At 37.7% G+C, this 19,903-nt stretch overlaps 2 protein-coding genes across 4 annotated transcripts in view; both read left to right on the plus strand.

The window, feature by feature from the left end:
- dyrk1b (dual-specificity tyrosine-(Y)-phosphorylation regulated kinase 1B) overlaps positions 1 to 10,247 on the plus strand; it is a 56,574-nt gene extending 46,327 nt beyond the window's left edge. For all 3 annotated transcript variants that reach the window (XM_073846702.1, XM_073846700.1, XM_073846701.1), the window contains exons 9-11: positions 4,406 to 4,709; positions 6,806 to 6,909; positions 6,989 to 10,247. In XM_073846702.1, coding sequence (XP_073702803.1) covers positions 4,406 to 4,709; positions 6,806 to 6,909; positions 6,989 to 7,741 — 1,161 coding nt within the window. In that variant the 3' untranslated portion in view covers positions 7,742 to 10,247. The remainder of the gene's footprint in view (positions 1 to 4,405; positions 4,710 to 6,805; positions 6,910 to 6,988) is intronic.
- A 2,152-nt stretch (positions 10,248 to 12,399) lies between these two features.
- On the plus strand, positions 12,400 to 17,804 carry zp3d.1 (zona pellucida glycoprotein 3d tandem duplicate 1). The gene is made up of 8 exons (XM_073846454.1): positions 12,400 to 12,835; positions 14,977 to 15,092; positions 15,173 to 15,276; positions 15,375 to 15,549; positions 15,629 to 15,740; positions 16,801 to 16,889; positions 16,970 to 17,040; positions 17,119 to 17,804. Exons 1-8 carry the CDS (start codon positions 12,422 to 12,424, stop codon positions 17,775 to 17,777), a joined length of 1,740 nt encoding a protein of 579 aa, XP_073702555.1. The 5' UTR covers positions 12,400 to 12,421; the 3' UTR covers positions 17,778 to 17,804.
- The last annotated feature ends 2,099 nt before the right edge of the window (positions 17,805 to 19,903 follow it).

Raw genomic sequence — 19,903 nt, forward strand, 5'->3', positions numbered from 1 at the left:
TCTGGAACCTGAGAGTGCAAAAATATCTCTAAAAATATCTATAATATAAAGATTGAGTAAATTGCCTTTAAATTTGTCCAAATGAAGTTCTTAGCAATGCATACTAATCAAAAATTAAGTTTAGATTATTTACGATAGGAAATTTACAAAATATCTTCATGGAACATGATCTTTACGTAACACCTTAATGATTTTTGGCATAAAAAACTTTGACCCATACAATGTGTTTTTGGCTATTGCTACAAATATACTCATGCTACTTAAGATTTTGTGGTCCAGGGTCATATATTTCTTGAGCACCAAATCAAACATTACGATTCTGAAGGATCATGTGACACTGAGGACTGAAGTAATGGCTGCAGTAATGAATTGCATTTTAAAATATATTAAAATAGAAAATAGTTATTTTATACAGTAATAACATTTCACAATATTGCTGATTTTACAGTATTTTTGATCAAATAAAAACAGCCTTAGTGAACACAAAGATACTTCTTTCAAAAACATTAATGTCTTACAGACTTTACAAAAAGTGTAAAAAAAAATAGTAAAGCTTTACAGTAAGCAATGCATTAGCTAATATGATCTAATAATGAACATATAAACATGACATTAATAAAAATAGTCCATTCATGTTAGTTCAAACTGCAATTCATGTTAACAAATGGAACCTTATTGTAAAGTGTTACTAAAATATCAATGTAAAGATTTAAAGTATAAATGCAGTGTTTCATTGGTAGAGCCCTGTCTGTTAGCAGCTCTCAGTCTAGTCAGTGACACGCGTTGGGTCACAGGTCAAGTGAGTGCAGCCAGTAGCTAGAATGACCCTGTTTCCAGTGAAGATAAGTGAAAGTAGCATCAGGTTAAGACTGCAAAAAGTGTGTGTGCTTGTGCGCGTATGTGGCCGCAGATTAAGATGCAAAGGTGATAGCAGGTGGAGGGTAAAAGTCTGGATGAGGTCCTAATACGCTTTGTTTTACAGGATTAATGTCTGGCACTTACTGCCAACTCATCCAGAGACTCACCTCAAATGCTCCAGCACGCGTTTTGTGCTTCCGTGTGTACAATAGACAAAAAGGTTATCCGTTTCAACTTATTTACAGTGAAGGTGCTGGAACATTTTAGTCTTTTTATAGTATTTATGGACCAGGATACAGTGTAAAAATGACAGATTAGGGTCTTAATCAAAGGATCTGTACTGTGTTTATGACAGGGTTCAACAATCAGGGTTTTTCTCTTCTGGTGACCAAGTTTCTTTACTTGACCTGCTAACAATCTCATTGGCTCTAGTACAAACAGTTTGTCTCACAAAAATATGTTTATATTAATATTGCAGGAACAAAAAGAAAGTGAGTTTACTACAATAATACATTAGTTGTTGAACATTTTATGCAGTTCTATTGGATATATGATTGTGTTATTCTTTCAACTGAAGATTTTTCAAAAAGTCTGATTGTTGAACCCTGTATGACACAGAGAGCTCCTATGCAACCGTCATTATCCCCACAAAACCACAAACATTTCTCACTTTCAGCCCCCCTTCACCTGCATTCAGAAATGATTTCTGAGGCTAATTAGTTTCCTGTTAAAGTCAACATGAATTTAAAAATGCAATACACATTTGTGCTTAGTATATTAATGCAGAGAGGAAAAATGTTTGTTTTCCTAATTTCAGCTGTTTTAAGCTGCAGTTGTAGGTACTGCTACAACTTGCTTCCACATTATGTTCCATTTTAATATGTAACTTTCATTAAAAAAAATATTGGAACCTACTTTTAATGTTCTAGTCTCTTTCCAATGGATGAAAATCAAGTTGCACAGTACTTTTTACCAATAAATATTCTGTTTTACTCAGAAGTGCTTTGCAAATGCCATTTCATGTTGACTTTATAGTATTTAAGGAATAATATTAGTATATTTATGTTTATTAGTTATTAAATTTGTTATTACCTGTGTAATATGTTTCTAGACTGGTAGTTCATCACCTTTTGTTATTAAATGTTTAAAGGGAACCCCAGGTATTAGGACTTGTATGGCTTAATAAAATGTTAATGGTGTCTCTTACTGAAATATGTAGTAGAAAACCCATAAAAGATTTAAATTTAAAAAGAAAAAATCTACATCTTTTATACATATTTTGGACTACGGGGCGCCATTATTCCGATATCGTGAAATGGTTGCCCTGGGTGAACCACTGGCGCTACCTGTGGCTATTTTTACCACTCGGAAATTAAAATGCTGACACGAAGAACACAACTACTGAACTAGCTTACAGGTGGCAATGGATATAAGCGTAGGCCACACCATCGATTTTTCCCCACAATGTGTCTAAACACCACCGGATATAAAGTGAAATCCGTGCTAACAAACTCCTTAAGGCTGGCTGCACACTAGACGATTTTCAAATCTTAACCAATTTTAAAACCACAGACATGAAGACCGTTTCAGCTGATTTTTAGCCTTATAGTCCTCTGAACACACACACTAGACAATTCAAACAGACCAGAAGACCACACACTTGTTGATTGTAGGAACAATTTCACAGGAGACTCGCGAGATCAAACGTGACTAGAAAAGAAAAACAAATGGAAGACAATCGATGTCAGCTGGTTCTCAACCAAAAAAGAATATAGGGGATGTATTCTGCTTTTGTGGCATTTTTGTGGCTTCCAAGTTTCAGCTATAGACCTTTCTCCTGAGTAAACGATGAGCACCGCCATTCCAAATTCTAATGTCAGATTGGATGCTCTTCTGTTTCGGTCTCCATAGGAACCCATTCAAATAGTGCCCATCTGTTTTTAAGGTAGCTAATATTGGCAGCTTCGTGTCATCTACACACATTAATATTTGAGGAGTGAGGCACTGACAAATGACGGTTATTGCGACATTGCAAAGTGATGGTGCAATGGAGCCATGTGCTTTTTAAAAACATTTGAAAAGGTTTAACAGATTATCAGCTTGGAATATACGCTAATTTGACTAAAAACACTGGAGATCGGAAATGCAAAGCATTATTTAGGTTGAGAGTCAGGCGTGACTTCCGCATTCAGGAAAAGCGTCTATAAAACCATGCAACATCCAGTAATTGCAACTTGCTTGCTCTCATTGGCTATCGCGGGTATCACGTCAGAGGCAGCCCGATCAAGAATCCTAAATATCAAACATGTTTTTCAATCAAGGGCAGTTAAATAATCGTAATGACACCACAAAATAGAGGATCTTTTGGACAAAAAAAATAGCTTGCGACTAGCTGCGAATCGGGCCACACCTCCGATTGTTCAGGGGTGCAAATCGGACTTAAAAATCCTCTAGTGTGCAGCCAGCTTAAGTGTCTGCTGCGTCATGACAAGCGTCGACATGTTTACATCCCGCCAGGATGGCATCTGGCGTTTCTTTTCTCTGGCATTTGTAAGCTCTTTCAGTAGCTGTAGTGCAGCGGTTCTCAATTCCAGTCCTCGCGCCCCCCCGCTCTGCACATTTTGCGTGTTTCATGTATCGCTTCCGACGTTTGTTCTATTCCAACGTTACTGCCCTTCGAAGTGGACATCACGGGATATTCCGCCATTATTCATTAGTTCGAAGCGAGCGTATGTGTTCCATTTGAAGGTCATTAAAGCGTGCGAGACGTAAATTTAAAATGCATTTATTTACAGATGCATTTATGTCACACTTCTCTAGTAAGTTTCATCTGTGTGTGAAGACGCTACATGCGGTGGCGTAGCGTAAATATGTGAATGAATGTTTCGAAGTATAGTAAACAGATTTCCCCCGCTTAGGGAGCAGGGAGCAATGAACACTGTGCAGGCAATGTCAATCGGAACACATCCTGCACGGACCTCACTTCTAATGAGCTCGTTATCTGAATCAGGTGTGTTAACTAAGCGAGACATGCAAAATATGCAGAGCGGGGGGGCGCGAGGACTGGAATCGAGAACCGCTGCTGTAGTGTACTAAAAGCCTCAAAGGCATCAAGGCTGAAGTGGAGAGAACTAAGATGCGGGTCTTTAGGAAGTTTTATTCATCCACAGGCAGCTTCCTATTCTTTTCTCCTCTTCTTATCGCTAGGAAAGCAGTGAAGACTTGCATCGCTTCTCTTGTTGCCCTTCGACTGAAAATTACAATTAAAAGCCACACAATGTGGCATTGTATCAGTATTTTATTTCTGAGTTGCGTTGCTTACAGTAGCAACAGGTAGTGCCAGCAGCTCACCAAGTGCAACTATTTTACATCATCGAAATAATGGTGCCCCCATATTCCAAAATATGATGTGGATTTTTAAATAATGTAAATATTAATACATTTGGTTCCCTTTAAAAATAATGACATTTGAATTGTTATCTGCACTAAATACTATGCATCCGTGACTCATTCTCTTCCCTTCCTCTGTTTTATTTTGTCCCTCCAGGAATATAAACCACCTGCCACGCGACGACTGCACGAGATCCTGGGGGTGGAGACGGGAGGTCCAGGGGGGAGGCGAGCTGGAGAACAGGGTCACGCGCCCTGCGACTACCTGAAGTTCAAGGACCTGATCCTGCGCATGCTGGACTACGATCCCAAGACGCGCATCACGCCCTTCTACGCGCTGCAGCACAACTTCTTCAAGAAGACGACGGATGAGGGCACCAACACCAGCAGCTCCACCTCCACCAGCCCTGCCATGGACCACAGCCACTCCACCTCCACCACTAGCTCCGTCTCCAGCTCTGGTAAGTGTGTGTAATGCTGCGGTCACACTAGACTTTTGAGTATACAATATTTGATGTTGTAATATGACGTCACACTCAGCAGCATCTGAGTCCACCCAAACCCGAAAGACCTTGTTCATCTTCAGAACACAAATTAAGATATTTTTGATGAAATTAGAGAGCTTTCTGACCCTGCATAGACAGCAATGCAACTATCAAGTTCAAGGCCCAGAAAGGTAGTAAGGACATCGATAAAATAGTCCATGTGGCATCATTGGTTCAACCTTAATATTATGAGGCTCTGAGAATAAAAAAAAAAAAAAACAAGTTTATTCAACAATTTCTTCTCTTCCGTGTCAGCCTTCACTGCGTGTTCACGAGAGCCGGCGTTCTGATGTAAAACCCGGATGCACTGCACCTTGTTTGCAAGTAGAGGAATGCACATGCATGTCGTGGTACTCTCATTCCTCAGAAGAGAAGAAATTGCTGAATAAAGTAATTAAAGTTTTCTTTGCACACAAAAAGTATTCTTTTAGCTTTATATAATTAAAGGAGAAGTCCGGTGTGATATTGACCTAAAGTGTATTGAATCTTGATACCGAGTGTGAACGTACCTTGCATATCTCATCTCGGTTTGTGTCCTGCAGTCCGAAATCGGAGTAGCCATGTAAATAAATCACTGTTTTACACCATTTACGAGGCACAAAAAAACTTATCAGGTTATCAACTTATCAGGTTGTAGTTTCCTTCCTGCTTGACACTCGACTTATCGTGACTAAATTCAAGATGGCGGCGGCCGGTAAATTTCTTGCAGGTACTGTCTGTATAAATCTTCTTGTAAATAAACTACTGGTGCTTTTTCTGAGTTCTCAATGTCTCACTTTAAATGTCAGGGCCCTTGGAAGTCTACCAATGAAGTGTGGAGCTACTTTGTGCCTCGTAAATGGCATAAAACAGTGATTTATTTACATGGCTACTCCGATGCCCTATTCACCCTCATTGACAACCTGTTGTTAGCATCGGGTAACTAACCCCAGATTTCGGACTGCAGGGCACAAACCGAGATGAGATATGCAAGGTACGTTCACACTCGGTATCATGATTCAATACACTTTAGGTCAATATCACACCGGACTTCTCCTTTAAGGTTGAACCACTGATGTCACATGGGCTATTTTATCAATGTCCTTACAAACTTTCTGGGCCTTAAATGTGGTAGATATTAGGGCTGGGCGATTTGGCCTAAAATCAAAATCTCGATTAATTGAACATTTTAACCCGATTACGATTAATGAACGATTATTTTATTCATTAATAAAATTATATTTAATTATATTTAAATAATATTTATTTTTTTGCCCTCATAGTTCACTGACAAGTTTTGTACAGTAAATATGCTCACATATTACAAGTGAGATATTTTTGAATGAAGGGTGCACACACTATCTACTATCTATGACTATTTATTGAACATCAGTGTTGAACAACTGAAATTAAAGCACACATTGCTTAAAACGAAAAGTCACATTTTTCTTAAATTAGTGAAAATAAATAACTTGCACTTTTGGAAACAAAATAAATTATTTATAAAATAATAATAAATATTAAAAGTAGAAAATAAGCAGTATCTCTTCTAAATAAAATTACTCTTGTATATCCTGTAAATACTTCTTACTGTATAAATACTGCTTAAGCTCTCCATCGACATGTTGGAGGAATAACGTAACGTAACGGAGCGGGGTCACCTGACTCCACACGCAGTAATGTTTTTAAAGGGAAAGTAATTGAAATAATTGACCTGGAAAAATTTGATCGATTATAGGTTCTGAATGTCGATTTCGATTACTTTTCGATTAATCGCCCAGCCCTAGTAGATATGTTGCTGTCTATGCAGAGTCGGAAAGCGCTCAGATTTATTCAAAGATATCTTTCGTTTTCCGAAGATGAACAAAGGTCTTACAGGTTTGGAATGACATGAGGATGACTAAGTGTATGAATAGAAGTCAGTGGAATGAAAATTGTAGTGTGATCACACCTCAAACCTGTTACTTGGTCATAGTTAATCCAAAAAAAGGACTCGTTTTAACACTGGCTCTTTGTCTTTACTCTCAACCCAGGTGGATCTAGCGGTTCTTCCAATGACAACCGAAATTACCGGTACAGCAACCGGTACTACAACAGTGCAGTCACTCACACGGACTACGAGATGCAGAGCCCACAAGTAAGTGATCGTTCTACACCACACAGCTCCTCGGTAACATACCGAAAGGACTCGCGTTGACCGCCTCTTGTCTCTCCAGGCTCCGTCTCAACAGCAGTTGCGCATCTGGCCAGGAGGGGACAGCAGCATGGGTCAGCTGTCCAACAGCGGCAGCGACTCCTCCTACCCGCAGCTGCTGTTGCACAAGCCGGCGGCGACGCAGCACTCGCGCCACTTCCTGGGCAACATGGGGGGCATGATGGAGCCGCACCATCCCCACCCAATCTACGGCAGCCACCACAGCAACGGCAGACAGCTCCGGCAACAGCAGCAGCAGCAGAACCAGCCGCAGGGCCAGGCCTCGCAGGGCCAGCAGGGCCAGGCGCTGATGCCCGTCTCCTCCCCGCAGATGCAGGACAGCATCGAGCTCAGCCTCACCCACCACCACCACCTGGGTCAGTCTTCCATCATGCAGCCGCCCCCGTCGAGCTTGGACTCCAGTCAGTACGGCTCCTCCAACCTCCACCTGGGCCTCTCTGCCTTTCGGACTAGGACAGTCATGGCCCCCCAGCAGCCCCCTTCCGCTTCCCAGCAACAGTTGCCCCAGGCCCCAGCCTCCCAGGACAGCATGGTCGCTGCCTCCGGTTTGGGATACATCCCTCCGTGCTACGCCGGCAGCAACAACAATAACAACCCGCCGCAGGGAAGCGTCGGAGTGGGGGGGATGCTCACCGGGGGGCCTCCGCCCAGAGGAGTCGGGGGAGCTGGGGGGCGGCCGGACTCCGAGGAGTCCGCCATGATGGCAGTGTGCGGCAGCGGGAGTGGGAGCGGTCAGAGTGCAGCCAACTCTTGATAAATCTTGAACAAATTCCAAAAGCCATACGAAAATTTTAACGACAACATAACAGTGACAAAAGCGCCAAACGTACACACACTCACACGACACGTAGTAAACGTACGACACACATACACGCGCGCGCGGCCACACGTAACAGAATCGCAGAGAAAAACTTGTGAAATATCAGACAGTCGGTTTCGTTTTTTCGTTTCGTTGTTTTGGTTTTGCATGGGGAGAGGTCAAGGGAGGGATTTGAGACTATTTTTATCCTTATTTTTCTGTTCGTTTGTTTTTCTTTCATCGAAGGAGAAGAGCGGCGGGCGGGCGAAGTAGTCGTGACAGAAGGTTTTCAGAACGTTTGTTTTTACCATTCTTATATTGTTATTTGATTTTATGTGATTTCAGGACAGGTTTGCAGCGAGAGATTTTTATCGGGGCGAGGAGAGTTTTGGGTTGAAAAAATTGAATGTTTTTGTCAGCAGCGGGAGAGAATACCTTATGGTTTTTTTATTTTTTCGGTTCGGTTTGTTTTTTTTTTTTTTTTTTTCTGAGGTTTTGCCGTAATTGTATATTTTTAATTTATTAAGAATCACTACATGAGGAGAGAGACGGGAGAGGGGTTAGAAAGAGATTGAGAGATGGGTATTTTGTGGGTTTATTTATTCAATGTTTTATTTATACAGTTGGGTTTTTTTTTTTTGGTCAGACATGATACGTATGCATAGAAAACAACAAGCAAACAAACAAACTGGGTTTGAGTTTTTTTTTGTTTTCTTTCTTGGCTTCATTTTGTTGTTTTTGGTTGCTTTTTTCTAGTTGAGCATAACCCACACACATGTAAACACACACACACGACATACACAAACACATTTTTGTTACTTTTTTTTAATGTTTCCAGTCTTTATCTCGCTTGACACACTGGCTTATATATCTCAAACTATGAAACATCCTACGAATGAAATAAAGCAAATGACAGAAACTGTTTTTAGTCGCCACACAGTGAGAAACACCAACTAACAACTAGAGGAGGAGGCTGAACCATGAGCCGCTTTCACGAGGAGAGGGGGAACGTAACTCGACTTCACATTAAGGAGGAAGTGATACAGGAAAGTCTTGAAAAACATCAAAACATTTTGCCAGAAGGAAAACCAAAATGCTTCCCTGTTGTTCGTTTCAAAAAATAGTCTGCCTTCTTCTTCTTCTTCTTCTTCTTCTTCACCATCTCACTAGACTCTCTCACCTCTCTCTCTCTCTCTGTCACTCTCTCTTACTTTGGTTTCTGTCTCTTTTTTCTAACCCTCTTTGTTTTGGACAGAAAACTATGAAAGCGTTAACACATATTTGTATTAACTCTGGATATGCTAAGCCAAATCTTGCTGTAGCTCTCTCTCTTTTTCTCTCTCTCTCTGTCTCTCTTTATTTTTCGTACTTACCCCATGTTTCTGTTGGAAGGAAGAGTCCGGGGCGAGATTTAGCAGGAGGGCGGAATACTTCGGTATGAAGGGACACTGTCACGCCCTCCTGACTGCGGCCCCTCCCACTCTGACTTCATTTCCTGCCTCTCATTTTGCTTTCTCTCCCGTCTTTATTCTCCCCCTCCTCCCCTTCCTCCTTCACAACACTCTGTGAGTGCTGTTTGCCATCAAGTCAAAAAAGTGAACTACTTCTCTCTCGGCTGCTATCTCCACTCTCAACCATGTTCGGATTGCTGCTAAAGAAAACAGACAGATAAATAAATAAATGAATAAATAAATAAATAAATAAAAATGAGAACTTTTTAACCCTCCTGCTTCAGAAAAATGAAAAATAAACCACTGCATCTCATGTATTTATTACTATTTAACAAGGAAAAAAGAAAAAAAGAAAAATCTGTTTTCTGCTGTTTTTTTGTTTGCTTTCTTTCTTGGTACAGGTTAAAGCTTGACATTTATATTATGTAACGGAAACATGGTATTAAACAAGTGCCTCGATTTATTGGTCAGCCACTGGACGGAATTGAACGGAAGAGGATTATAGGAGTTTGAGCAAGGTTTATTATATGTATAGCTAAACATCCAAGCCTCATGCAACTGTGTAGAAACCCACGACAACTCAGACGTCATGTGAGAACTTCATATTGGACGCGAGCTTCATTCAGTATGACTGACCAATACCATATATTTAATTAACTGATGACATCTTCATCCATTGTAATCTGTGTACATAGCATCCATGCATCATCCAGTTAAACGTTAAAGCAATGTTAGGGTGAAATGTCATTTTCAAGCTTAATTCTAATGACTGGGATTCGAACCTGCGACCTTTCGGGCGGCAGGACCTGCAAACTACCTTACTCTGCTCAGATCAGTGATGATGACTGCTGTCCTTTATGTTCTTAATAACCAGTTAAAACTTGTAATTGGCCTCACTGGCTTCTTTACTTTGTCATTCTTTTCAACACCATCCTTCATGAGAACATAATGTCTGAAGTATTATGATATCATCCGTTTTGGTTTCTCTATTAAAGAGAGAGTTGCCTCTGTAGGTCCTCCAATCTTGTTATGTTTAGCAGACCATATTAATGTCACACTCACCATGCACTGTCAGAAACGTGTCTGAGCACTGATAAACTTTGAAAATGCAGATGTTTCCGAGCTGCTTATAACACAAATACTGTTTTTTTTTTTTTTTTGTGTCTATTATTGAAGAGTACAGGAGATATATCTATCTATACAGAAACGGAGGCTCTGTCACCTCTCAATAAATTTTGAAAACCTTCACACAAACCAGTACCTCTGTTGAAGTGGAGGAGCATCTAAAGGGGTATTTTTCACTTTTGGTAATTGGAATAATCACAAAATCAGCTACTTGCATGCTATGGGGGGAAACTAAGTCAGATGTTATTGAGAACAACTGGTTTGGGTCGTGTATTTAGCTATAACAGCTTATAGTCACAAGCTGGCTGATGCAATTTTTAATGGCTATACTGCAAGTCGGAAGAAACTGGAAGTTGCAGCTAAAATGTGTATTGCTGGTCTTGTATGAAGCAACTGAATGAATTAGACTTACTGTACTGACATTTCCTTGATGTAGACAAGTGTATTCCTGGTCTGACATCACAAATCATTGTGTAAGGATAAAAAACTTTATCTTTTAGTCTTTCAGTCAGTCAGAAAGTGCTTTTTAACATTCAACCTTTCTACCCAAACAAGATTCACACGCTTCTAAAGTTTATAAACCACATCTTGTATTAAATCTTAAAACAATAGCAAACTTTAATGCTCAATACTGTTTTTATATTAAGAAACTTTTTAAAAAAAGTTTTTAAGTTCAATCAGCTTAAAACTACACGTCATTTTAACTTATTACAATAAAAATTAGTTGACATAACTTGTAAGTTTAAATCAAAGTTGATTTAACTTAAAATCTTATGAGTCAGATCTTTTTAATGAAAAGAGTTAGACTCTTTTACTGATTCGGTTCTGGCGGTTCTCGGATCAAACTGATTCAGTGAACCACAAACTGAGAGTACCAAGGACCAGGCAAAAAAGTAAGTTAATTTAATTGAATCCACCTACTTTTTTAACGTGGAAAAAAGGCCAATGGGTGAGACTTCCGGTTCATTAGCTGCAGGGGCGCCGCTCACAATTTTGGGCCCTATGACAAAATTGTCACACCAAAGCAGATCTCTGGGGGCCCCTAAAGTATGTGGGCCCTTAGAATTGTCCTAACTTTCCCCCCCTAGCGTCGCCCCTGATTAGCTGTAATAGGGAAATAACTAGAATAACATGAAGTAAACAGTGAAACTTTGCACTACAAACTGGTGTGCTCATAATTATGTTAATACATTAAAATTATAGGGTAACACATTAATTTGCAATATCAAGCAGCAATACCAGCTGTTTTGCAGCTGGACGTGGATGAGACCGGAAGCCAGACCCATAAAATTTACAAATGGCCACGCCCACTCTTACGTGAAGAAAAATGTGCTCCAATAGCAAACATGTAACAAATAAATAAGTAGTTTGATTAACCCCTAACAGAAATCAATTTGTTTTAAATAACTAGCTAGAATAGAGGAGAATAGAGAAAATATAAGTAAATAAGAAAATAAATTTCAGTATTGTGAAATGTAAATTTAAATTATACATAGGCAATATTATGAGCTGAATTATGTCAGCTACACCTATGTATGTATGTATTATTATTATTTGAGTATTAGTTTCTTAAATTTGTACGTAAATAAACATTCACAAACTCGGTCAATAAAACCACATGATAAACAGCAATATGTGCTGGCTTTCGTGAATATAACATTACGCCGCCAAGGCGGAATTACCTGATTATGTTATTTTATCATTTTTTATTTGGTTTTAATTTATTTTATTTTATTATAACCGGCTCATTGAAATTTTAATTTAAATATTATATTATATTAAATAAACACTTCTCATCACTAAACGAGTAGGTAATTAGTAGGCTAGTCGTCACGTCATCAATCAACAGGTGGTTGAACTGGCGTTCTTTTCAGCGGCGTTTGTTTACTTCCTCTATGTCATATTTAAGCTTTAATAGTAAATGGAGCGCTTGAGTTTGTATTTTTGTTCTTCTTTATACTTGTTTGCCATACTGTACGTAGCCAAAGCTTACGCTTATGGGACCGAGGGTCATCTAGAATATAGCAATGTCGTATCCACGGAGCAGAAAGTCCATGACATGCAAGCCATGCCAAGCGCGGTCAGGCCGTGGACAGGAGACAGTGAGTTTATGAACCCTCCGGTTATGAGACCATATCACGTTTTCCCAATGTTCCAACACGTCCCAGTTCCTTTCGCTGACATGGAGCTGTTCAGACCGGTGTCCGGGAGAAGACGCTTACCAAACCGTTTGACTAGCCTTCTAGTTCCTCAAATGAACCCTCAGCGCGTCCAAGCGTCTCCAGTGCGCAATGCTCGTGGTGTGGAGGTGTGGTGTGGTTACAGTAAGATCTCAGTGCGAATGAATAAGAATCTGCTGGGCTTTAGATACTCTCCATCTTCATTTCGCCTGGGAACATGTCCTGTCTCTCGGTTTGACGAGAACTTCCTGTATTTTCATTATGACCTCAATGATTGCGATAGCACTTTAACGGTAAGTAGATATGTAAGATAACCTTAAATCTTAAATATGCATCTCAGAGGTTTAGAATAGGTTTAGATAGATATTGATACATATATTGATATGTAAAAACCCATTTATGCTAAATACTTAGTTGACACTACCTTTTTTAACCCACCATATTGTCAGATTTGTAAACATGAAAAGCAGATATATATTGATATATAAAAACCCATTTATGCTAAATATTTAGTTGACACTACCTTTTTTTAACTCACCATATTGTCAGATGTGTAAACGTGAAGCATAAAAAAACTGTAAATTATTTAAAATTGATTTGATTAATCAATTCTTGACTACTGTTTAGAAAGCAGAGTAAAATCATAGTGTGAAATTCTGAAATTTCAACTTACCTTACCTGTTGTTTTGTTTACCCATTTTTTGTTTTGTTTCTACTGTGAATAAAGGGTTTGCACTTACAGCATGGTTTGGTTAGGCCATATTTGCGATACACGGATGTAAACAACAGCATGGATTGCATGGTTAATGTACTACTAAATCCGTTGTTCTGCTAATTTATGCTGTCTAAACATCATTTATATGATTTAACAAGCTGTTAAGTCATATAGAGAAGGACTTAGTAAGCAGGAAAGGGCGCAATATTTTGACAAACTAAAGTTAGCAGGTGGTAAAGATGTACAGTAGTATTAATTAAGATATTAGCCTAATATTTTATCTACCTGACTGGAAACGATAAAAACAAACACAAATGTTTTCAAGATTCTTGCCCTGGCTGGAGATCCTGGTTCAGTTTGGCCAACCACAAATGTCTTTTGTTCCTCAGACAGTTTTTTGCACTCTTCTCCTTGATTTGTTATAACATTTGGCAGTCTATAGTACTCCAAATATTTTTCCAGGTCAATTGACCATTTTTAGCTGCAATAATCAGCAAAATATGTCAGTTTCGTTTGGTTCAGAGGCATTGTTTAAACTAAGTGCTGTCAATATGGCCGATTCATGACGCGTCGTAAAAACCCTTTATAAGTTAACCCTGTAGTTAAAGTTTAACATACGAAATAGTCAAATAATAGTCATACAAAATAATTTTTTCAAACATTGAACCATTTATTGTAAATTTAGTATCATATTTGATACATGATGATTTTGTTGGCTGCTTAAGGGGAAAAAAAGGGCTCACTTTTATTTAGAGGCCCCAAACAATGCAATTTGTGCAGCTGCTGATATTTATTTGGATTAAAAAAGATGAAATTCTAATAGCTACTAGCAGTGTAGACTATTTACATAAAATGCATATACATAGCAGTTCTCACTGCAGAAAAATCCTTCAGGTCCCAATTTTTTTTTTTTTTTTTGCTTTTTCAGCGTTTGGTGTATTTGAACCCTTTCCAACAATGACTGTATGATTTTGAGATCCATCTTTTCACACTGAGGACAACTGAGGGACTCATATGCAACTATTACAGAAGGTTTAAACACTCACCGATGCTTCAGAAGGAAACACGATGCATTAAGAGCCAGGGGTGAAAACTTTTGAGCAGAATGAATGTGTAGGCTATATTTTTCTTGTTTTGGCTAAATATCTTCTCAGTCTCAGTTGTCCTCAGTGTGAAAAGACGGATCTCAAAATCATGCAGTCATTGTTGGAAAGGGTTCAAATACACAAAAAAGGCTGAAAAACCAAATAATTTGTGGGACCTGAAGGATTTTTCTGTAGAACAGCGGGCAGTTTAACTGTTCAGGACAAACAAGGGACTCATGAACAACTATCACGTAAGCTGTGGATCATTGAGGTAACACAACAGTATTAACAATCGAGTGTATGTAAACTTTTGAACAGGGTTATTTTTATAAATAAAAGCTCTCATGTTTATTTTTAAATATTGCATCTGTATATATATTTGTATGTTTACTTCATAAAAAAAATCAGTCACAAAGATGTCACAGCAAAAAGACACATGTACCACAAACTGAAGGTAGACGTTTTTAGGTTTTTAGATGAGATAGGGGTCATTCATTGCAATAATCCACAAATGATTGGAATTATTGTCTATTATCAGTCATATTAGCCCATGAAACATTACCAAAATGACTTGGTGCACCTTCATAGTGTTCTTTATGATTTTACCTACCATATAATGTTTGATTCTCCTCAGATGATAAAAGGCCAGATCATGTATTCCAACACGGTGCACTATACTCCAGCAGAGCCTCAAGGGACAGTCATCCGAGCTGTGCCCCTTACATTAAACATCCAGTGCCTATACAACAGGTAAACCATCAGTTTGAAGAGGGTTCAGGACTTTTAGGAAATAAAATGCACCTCATCATCCATTTTTTTTCCATTTCTAGATTTCATTATTCCTACAAAATGGGTTTCGTGCCTGTGGCAAGGGAGCGCATGTTTCACAAGACTTTTGAACGCAGGGCCAAGTTTACTCTTTCTGTGTGTAATGGTAAGCTTTTCCTCTCCTTCTGTATACTTTCCTGTTTGGTTTTACTTCTTACATGCTGTTGGTGCCCATCGGCCTATTAAATTGTGTGTGAACTCCAGAACACTGGGAAAGACTTGAGGGAAATGGGAGTTTTGTGCTTGGGGAGCCCATGTATTTTGAAGTCAGTGCTGCTTATATATCCGAGGACGAAAGGACTTTTGTTGACTCCTGCTATGTAACAGCATCAAGAGATTCAAAGGCTATCCCACAACACAATGTTATTCGTAATTATGGGTAAGCTTTTTGGCGCTTTTATTTAATAAAAATACACTTTTAATGGTTTAAAGAACAAGTGTAAACACTGCAATTTCAGGTGTATGGAGGACAGCAGAAGACAAGGAAGTTTCTCACGCTTTCTCCAAAGACAGGCGAACATTATAAGGTTTTCAGTCGATGCCTTTTTACTCCCTCAAGTGACTGGCACGGTAATGTTTTCATTTTTAAATGTGTCAATATATATTGTAGGAGAGACTGGCACTAGTTGTCACATTTAATTTTTAATTAATTTATTCATTGTTGCACACTTTGCAGTTTTGACTGCATTATGTTTATGCATTAAGATTGTGTTGACTGCATTAAGATTTTTTATGTTTTTTGAAGAAATCACTTCTGCTCACCAAGCCTGCATTTATTTGATCCAATGTGTGGCAACAGTCAAATATTTAAATATTTTTACTATTTAAAATAACTGTTTCCTATTTGAATAAATTTTAAAATGTAATTTATTTCTGTAATCAAATCTACATTTTCAGCATCATTACTCCAGTCTTCAATGTCACATGATTTTTCAGAATTTATAGAAATCAGTACTTTTTTTTTTTTTAGCAAGGATGTTTTTGATCAAAAGTGATGATAAAGACATTTATAATTTTACAAAATATTTATATTTCAGATAAATGCTGTTATTCATCAAAGAAACCATCGGTTTTTAACATTATAATAATTATAAATGTTTTTGAGCAGCAAATCAGAATATTAGAATGATTTCTATAGGATCGTTAAAAAATCAGTTTGAAATCACATCATAAATTTTTAATATATATATATATATATATATATATATATTCAAATAGAAAACAGTTATTTTAAATAGTAAAAAATGCACTGATTTTACTGTACCTCGAGTTAAAATAAATGCAGGCTTGGTGAGCAGAAGAGACTACTTTAAAAACTTTAAAAATCCAACTGTTCAATGACTTTTGACTGGTAGTTTATTAGACTATTTAATGGCATTTTCAGCAATAAAACTTGAAAACAAGAAACAAAACAAAGTGAAATCTGATTTTAAAAATAGATGAAACTGCAAAAATGGAAAAGTAACATACAAAATTGTCAAACCACTACTTTGGGTAACAGAATTTCTTTTATTGTGTAGAAATTACAGCATATAAAATGTGACAACTTGCCCCATCTAATATGAAGGTGTGTTTCTATATTTACATATATGAATGTATGTGTTGATTGCATGTTTCCTAATTTTTACAGCACTTTTATCTCCACTGCATGGTATCAGTTCACAGTGCCACCACAAGTGCCACAGCAAAGTCATGTACCTTTAACAATGTAGAGAGAAGGTGAGTTATTGTGTTGCACACATATGTGCAACATGATGTGTAAATGCAGCAAACTCTTTGTTCATATCCTGTAACAACAGGTGGGAGGAACTCGACACCGATGCATCTGTTTGTGCGTGTTGTGATTCCACGTGTGAAATTGAATCAACTTGTAAGTAGAAAACATCAGAGACTATCAAATGAAAACACTACATCCCACATCAGTGTTTTGTTCTTGCTTGCATTACAGCTTCTTTGCCCCATGTGACACAATCTATAACAAGCAAACCCTGGATTTTAGACAAGAACGAACAATCCTTAATCAAGGTTAAAGAAGGACGAGTCAGTGTTCAGGAGGACACAGAGGAGATGAAGTTCAAGAGCGTGGAAGGAATCAATGAAGAGGAAGATGATGATTATGATGTGGAGATTGTGACTAATACTGAAGAACAAATAGAAGCAAAACAGAAGAATAAAAAGATGCCCATGAAGGATTTAGATGAGGATGTAGAAGTAATTGTTGGGACTGTGGATACTGCTACAGAGCTGAAGGATAAAAACAGTGATCGTTCTGGAAAAGTAATGCTTGTTGGAGAGCAGAAGAACAGGGTTTTAAAGATTGGAAAGGATGCTGGGAGACATGAGAGCTTAAGTAGAACTGAAATTGTTAAACAGCCTAGCATTCACATGATAGAAGAGCTCTTGGAAGACGTTCATGATGACCAAGAATTCAGCAACAGTGCAGCAAGTGAAATGATTCACATTACCAAAGAAGAACTGTCCGAAGATGAAGTACAACCTGATGATTTTGAGAAGAACATGCCTGTACAAAGTACAATACCATCACAAATGATGATGGATGAAGAGATGTTTTTAAATGCCAAACATGAACCAAAGGAGTGGAATTAAGATGAACATTAGCTAACCTGATGTGGGAGAAATGGAGAACTGACTTTGAGGTCGTTCCAGGTTCTCCAAGGTATGGTGGTTTAATTAATTTATTATGAATTTAGCTTCCACATAATAGATTATTTATATTTACAAGTGTTTATTTCTGTTTTAGGTTCCTTGATTGACTTTTGAAATGCATCTGTGGAGCAAAAGATCTTGGCATACTTTCTTATGGATTCAACTGAATTCAATGTATAAGAAGTCACTTTATCTGTACTTGTACTGAAGTGTATGCATTGATGCATTCTTCAAAGATAACTGTAATGTTATTGGAATATTAAAACATTTTTGATTGATCATTAGTTTTCTTTTTCTGATGTCCTCAGGCATTTTTGATGGCTCTCACTCCTCAAATGTACTGTCAGATTTGATGACCATGCTGTATGTCTGTAATATGCTTTCTAGGGTATAAATGGAAGAGTTTTATAGAGACATCACCAGAGTAACAGTTTTGGTAACTTGTTATGCTGCCTTTTGAGATTTGGCAACCCTGCTGTATGTCTTCAGATGTTCACATCAGACCAAAATGGTTTCTACATGAAGAAAAAGCCGAGATTAGACCTCACCAGAGTGAATATGGCTACCATTAAAGGGATAGTTCACCCAAAAATGAAAAATCTGTCATTAATTACTCGCCCTCATGTCATTCCAAACCTGTATAATCTTTGTTCATCTTCGTAACACAAATTAAGATATTTTTGGTGAAATCTGAGAGCTTTCTGACCCAGCATTGATAGCAATGTAACTACCACGTTCAAGGCCCAGAAAGGGAGTAAGGACATCATTAAAATAGTCCATGTTACATCTGTGGTTTAACCGTAATGTTATGAAGCAAGAATACTTTCTGTGTGCAAAGAAAAGAAAAAAAACAATGATATTTAACATTTTATTCTCTTCCGTGCAAGCCTTAGACCCGTGTTCACGAGAGTACCATGATATACTCTCAACGGTACTCTCGTGAATGCACATCAATGACATGGACAATGTTCTTACTACCTTTCTGGGTCTTAAACATTGTAGTTGCTTTGCTGTCTCTGCAGGGTCAGAAGCTCTTGGATTTTATCTTTCATATCTTAATTTGTTACAAAGATGAACGATTGTTCTATGGGTTTGGAATGACATGAGAGTGAGTAATTAATGACAGAATTGTTATTTTTGGGTGAACTATCCCTTTAAACCCAACAATCAAAACCTAGGTCAAAAAAAATCTAGGTCAAATTATTTTTGAATTTAATACAAAAATAACAACCAGATTGGTAAAACACAAACAGAAAAAAAATTATATGTGACACTGGACCACAAAACCAGTCCTAAGTAGCATGGGTATATTTGTAGCAATAGCCAAGATTGCGTGTGTCAAAATTACTGATTTTTCTTTTATGGCAAAAATCATTTGGATACATCAAAACTTAATTTTGGTTAGTAATGTGCATTGATAAGAACTTCATTTGGACAACTTTAAAGGCAATCTTATCAATGTTTTAATTTTTTTTTTTTTTTTTTTTTTTTGCACCTTCAGATTCCAGATTTATCTGATTAGGATTCCAGATCCTAACAAAGTATACATGGAAATCCTATTTATTCAGCTTTCAGCTGATGTATAAATTAAAAAAAAAAAAAAAAAAAAAATTACCCTCTTGACTGGATTTGTGGTCTAGGGTCACATAAAAAAATATCTATAGGTAGATAAATTAATTTCATTGTTAGTTTCCGGTCTGAGCTGTATCCCTTCTAGCCACAACCCCTTTTTCAAGAAATAATGGTTGTGGCTAGAAGGGATAAAGCTCCAACCGGAAACTAACAATGAATGACATTTTTCTATATTAGATTGTGTTTTTTTTAACGTCTAAAAGGCGCCATCTTTTTTAACGTCTTTAGGCACCATCTTGCACAAATTTATTGAACGCTAACGTTACCTCTAGTCACTGGGAAAATATAATCAGTGTATTATGTTATATATATATATATATATATATATATATATATATATATATATATGATGAAAAAACTTTGCTTTCATTGTTTATTTATGTTTGCTTATGTCTATATTCCTCTGTTGCTAAAGGAACACTTTTTTGGAAATA

The sequence above is a fragment of the Garra rufa genome, chromosome 9 (genome assembly GCF_049309525.1).
Source record: "Garra rufa chromosome 9, GarRuf1.0, whole genome shotgun sequence".
In the NCBI taxonomy this organism is placed as follows: Eukaryota; Metazoa; Chordata; class Actinopteri; order Cypriniformes; family Cyprinidae; genus Garra; species Garra rufa.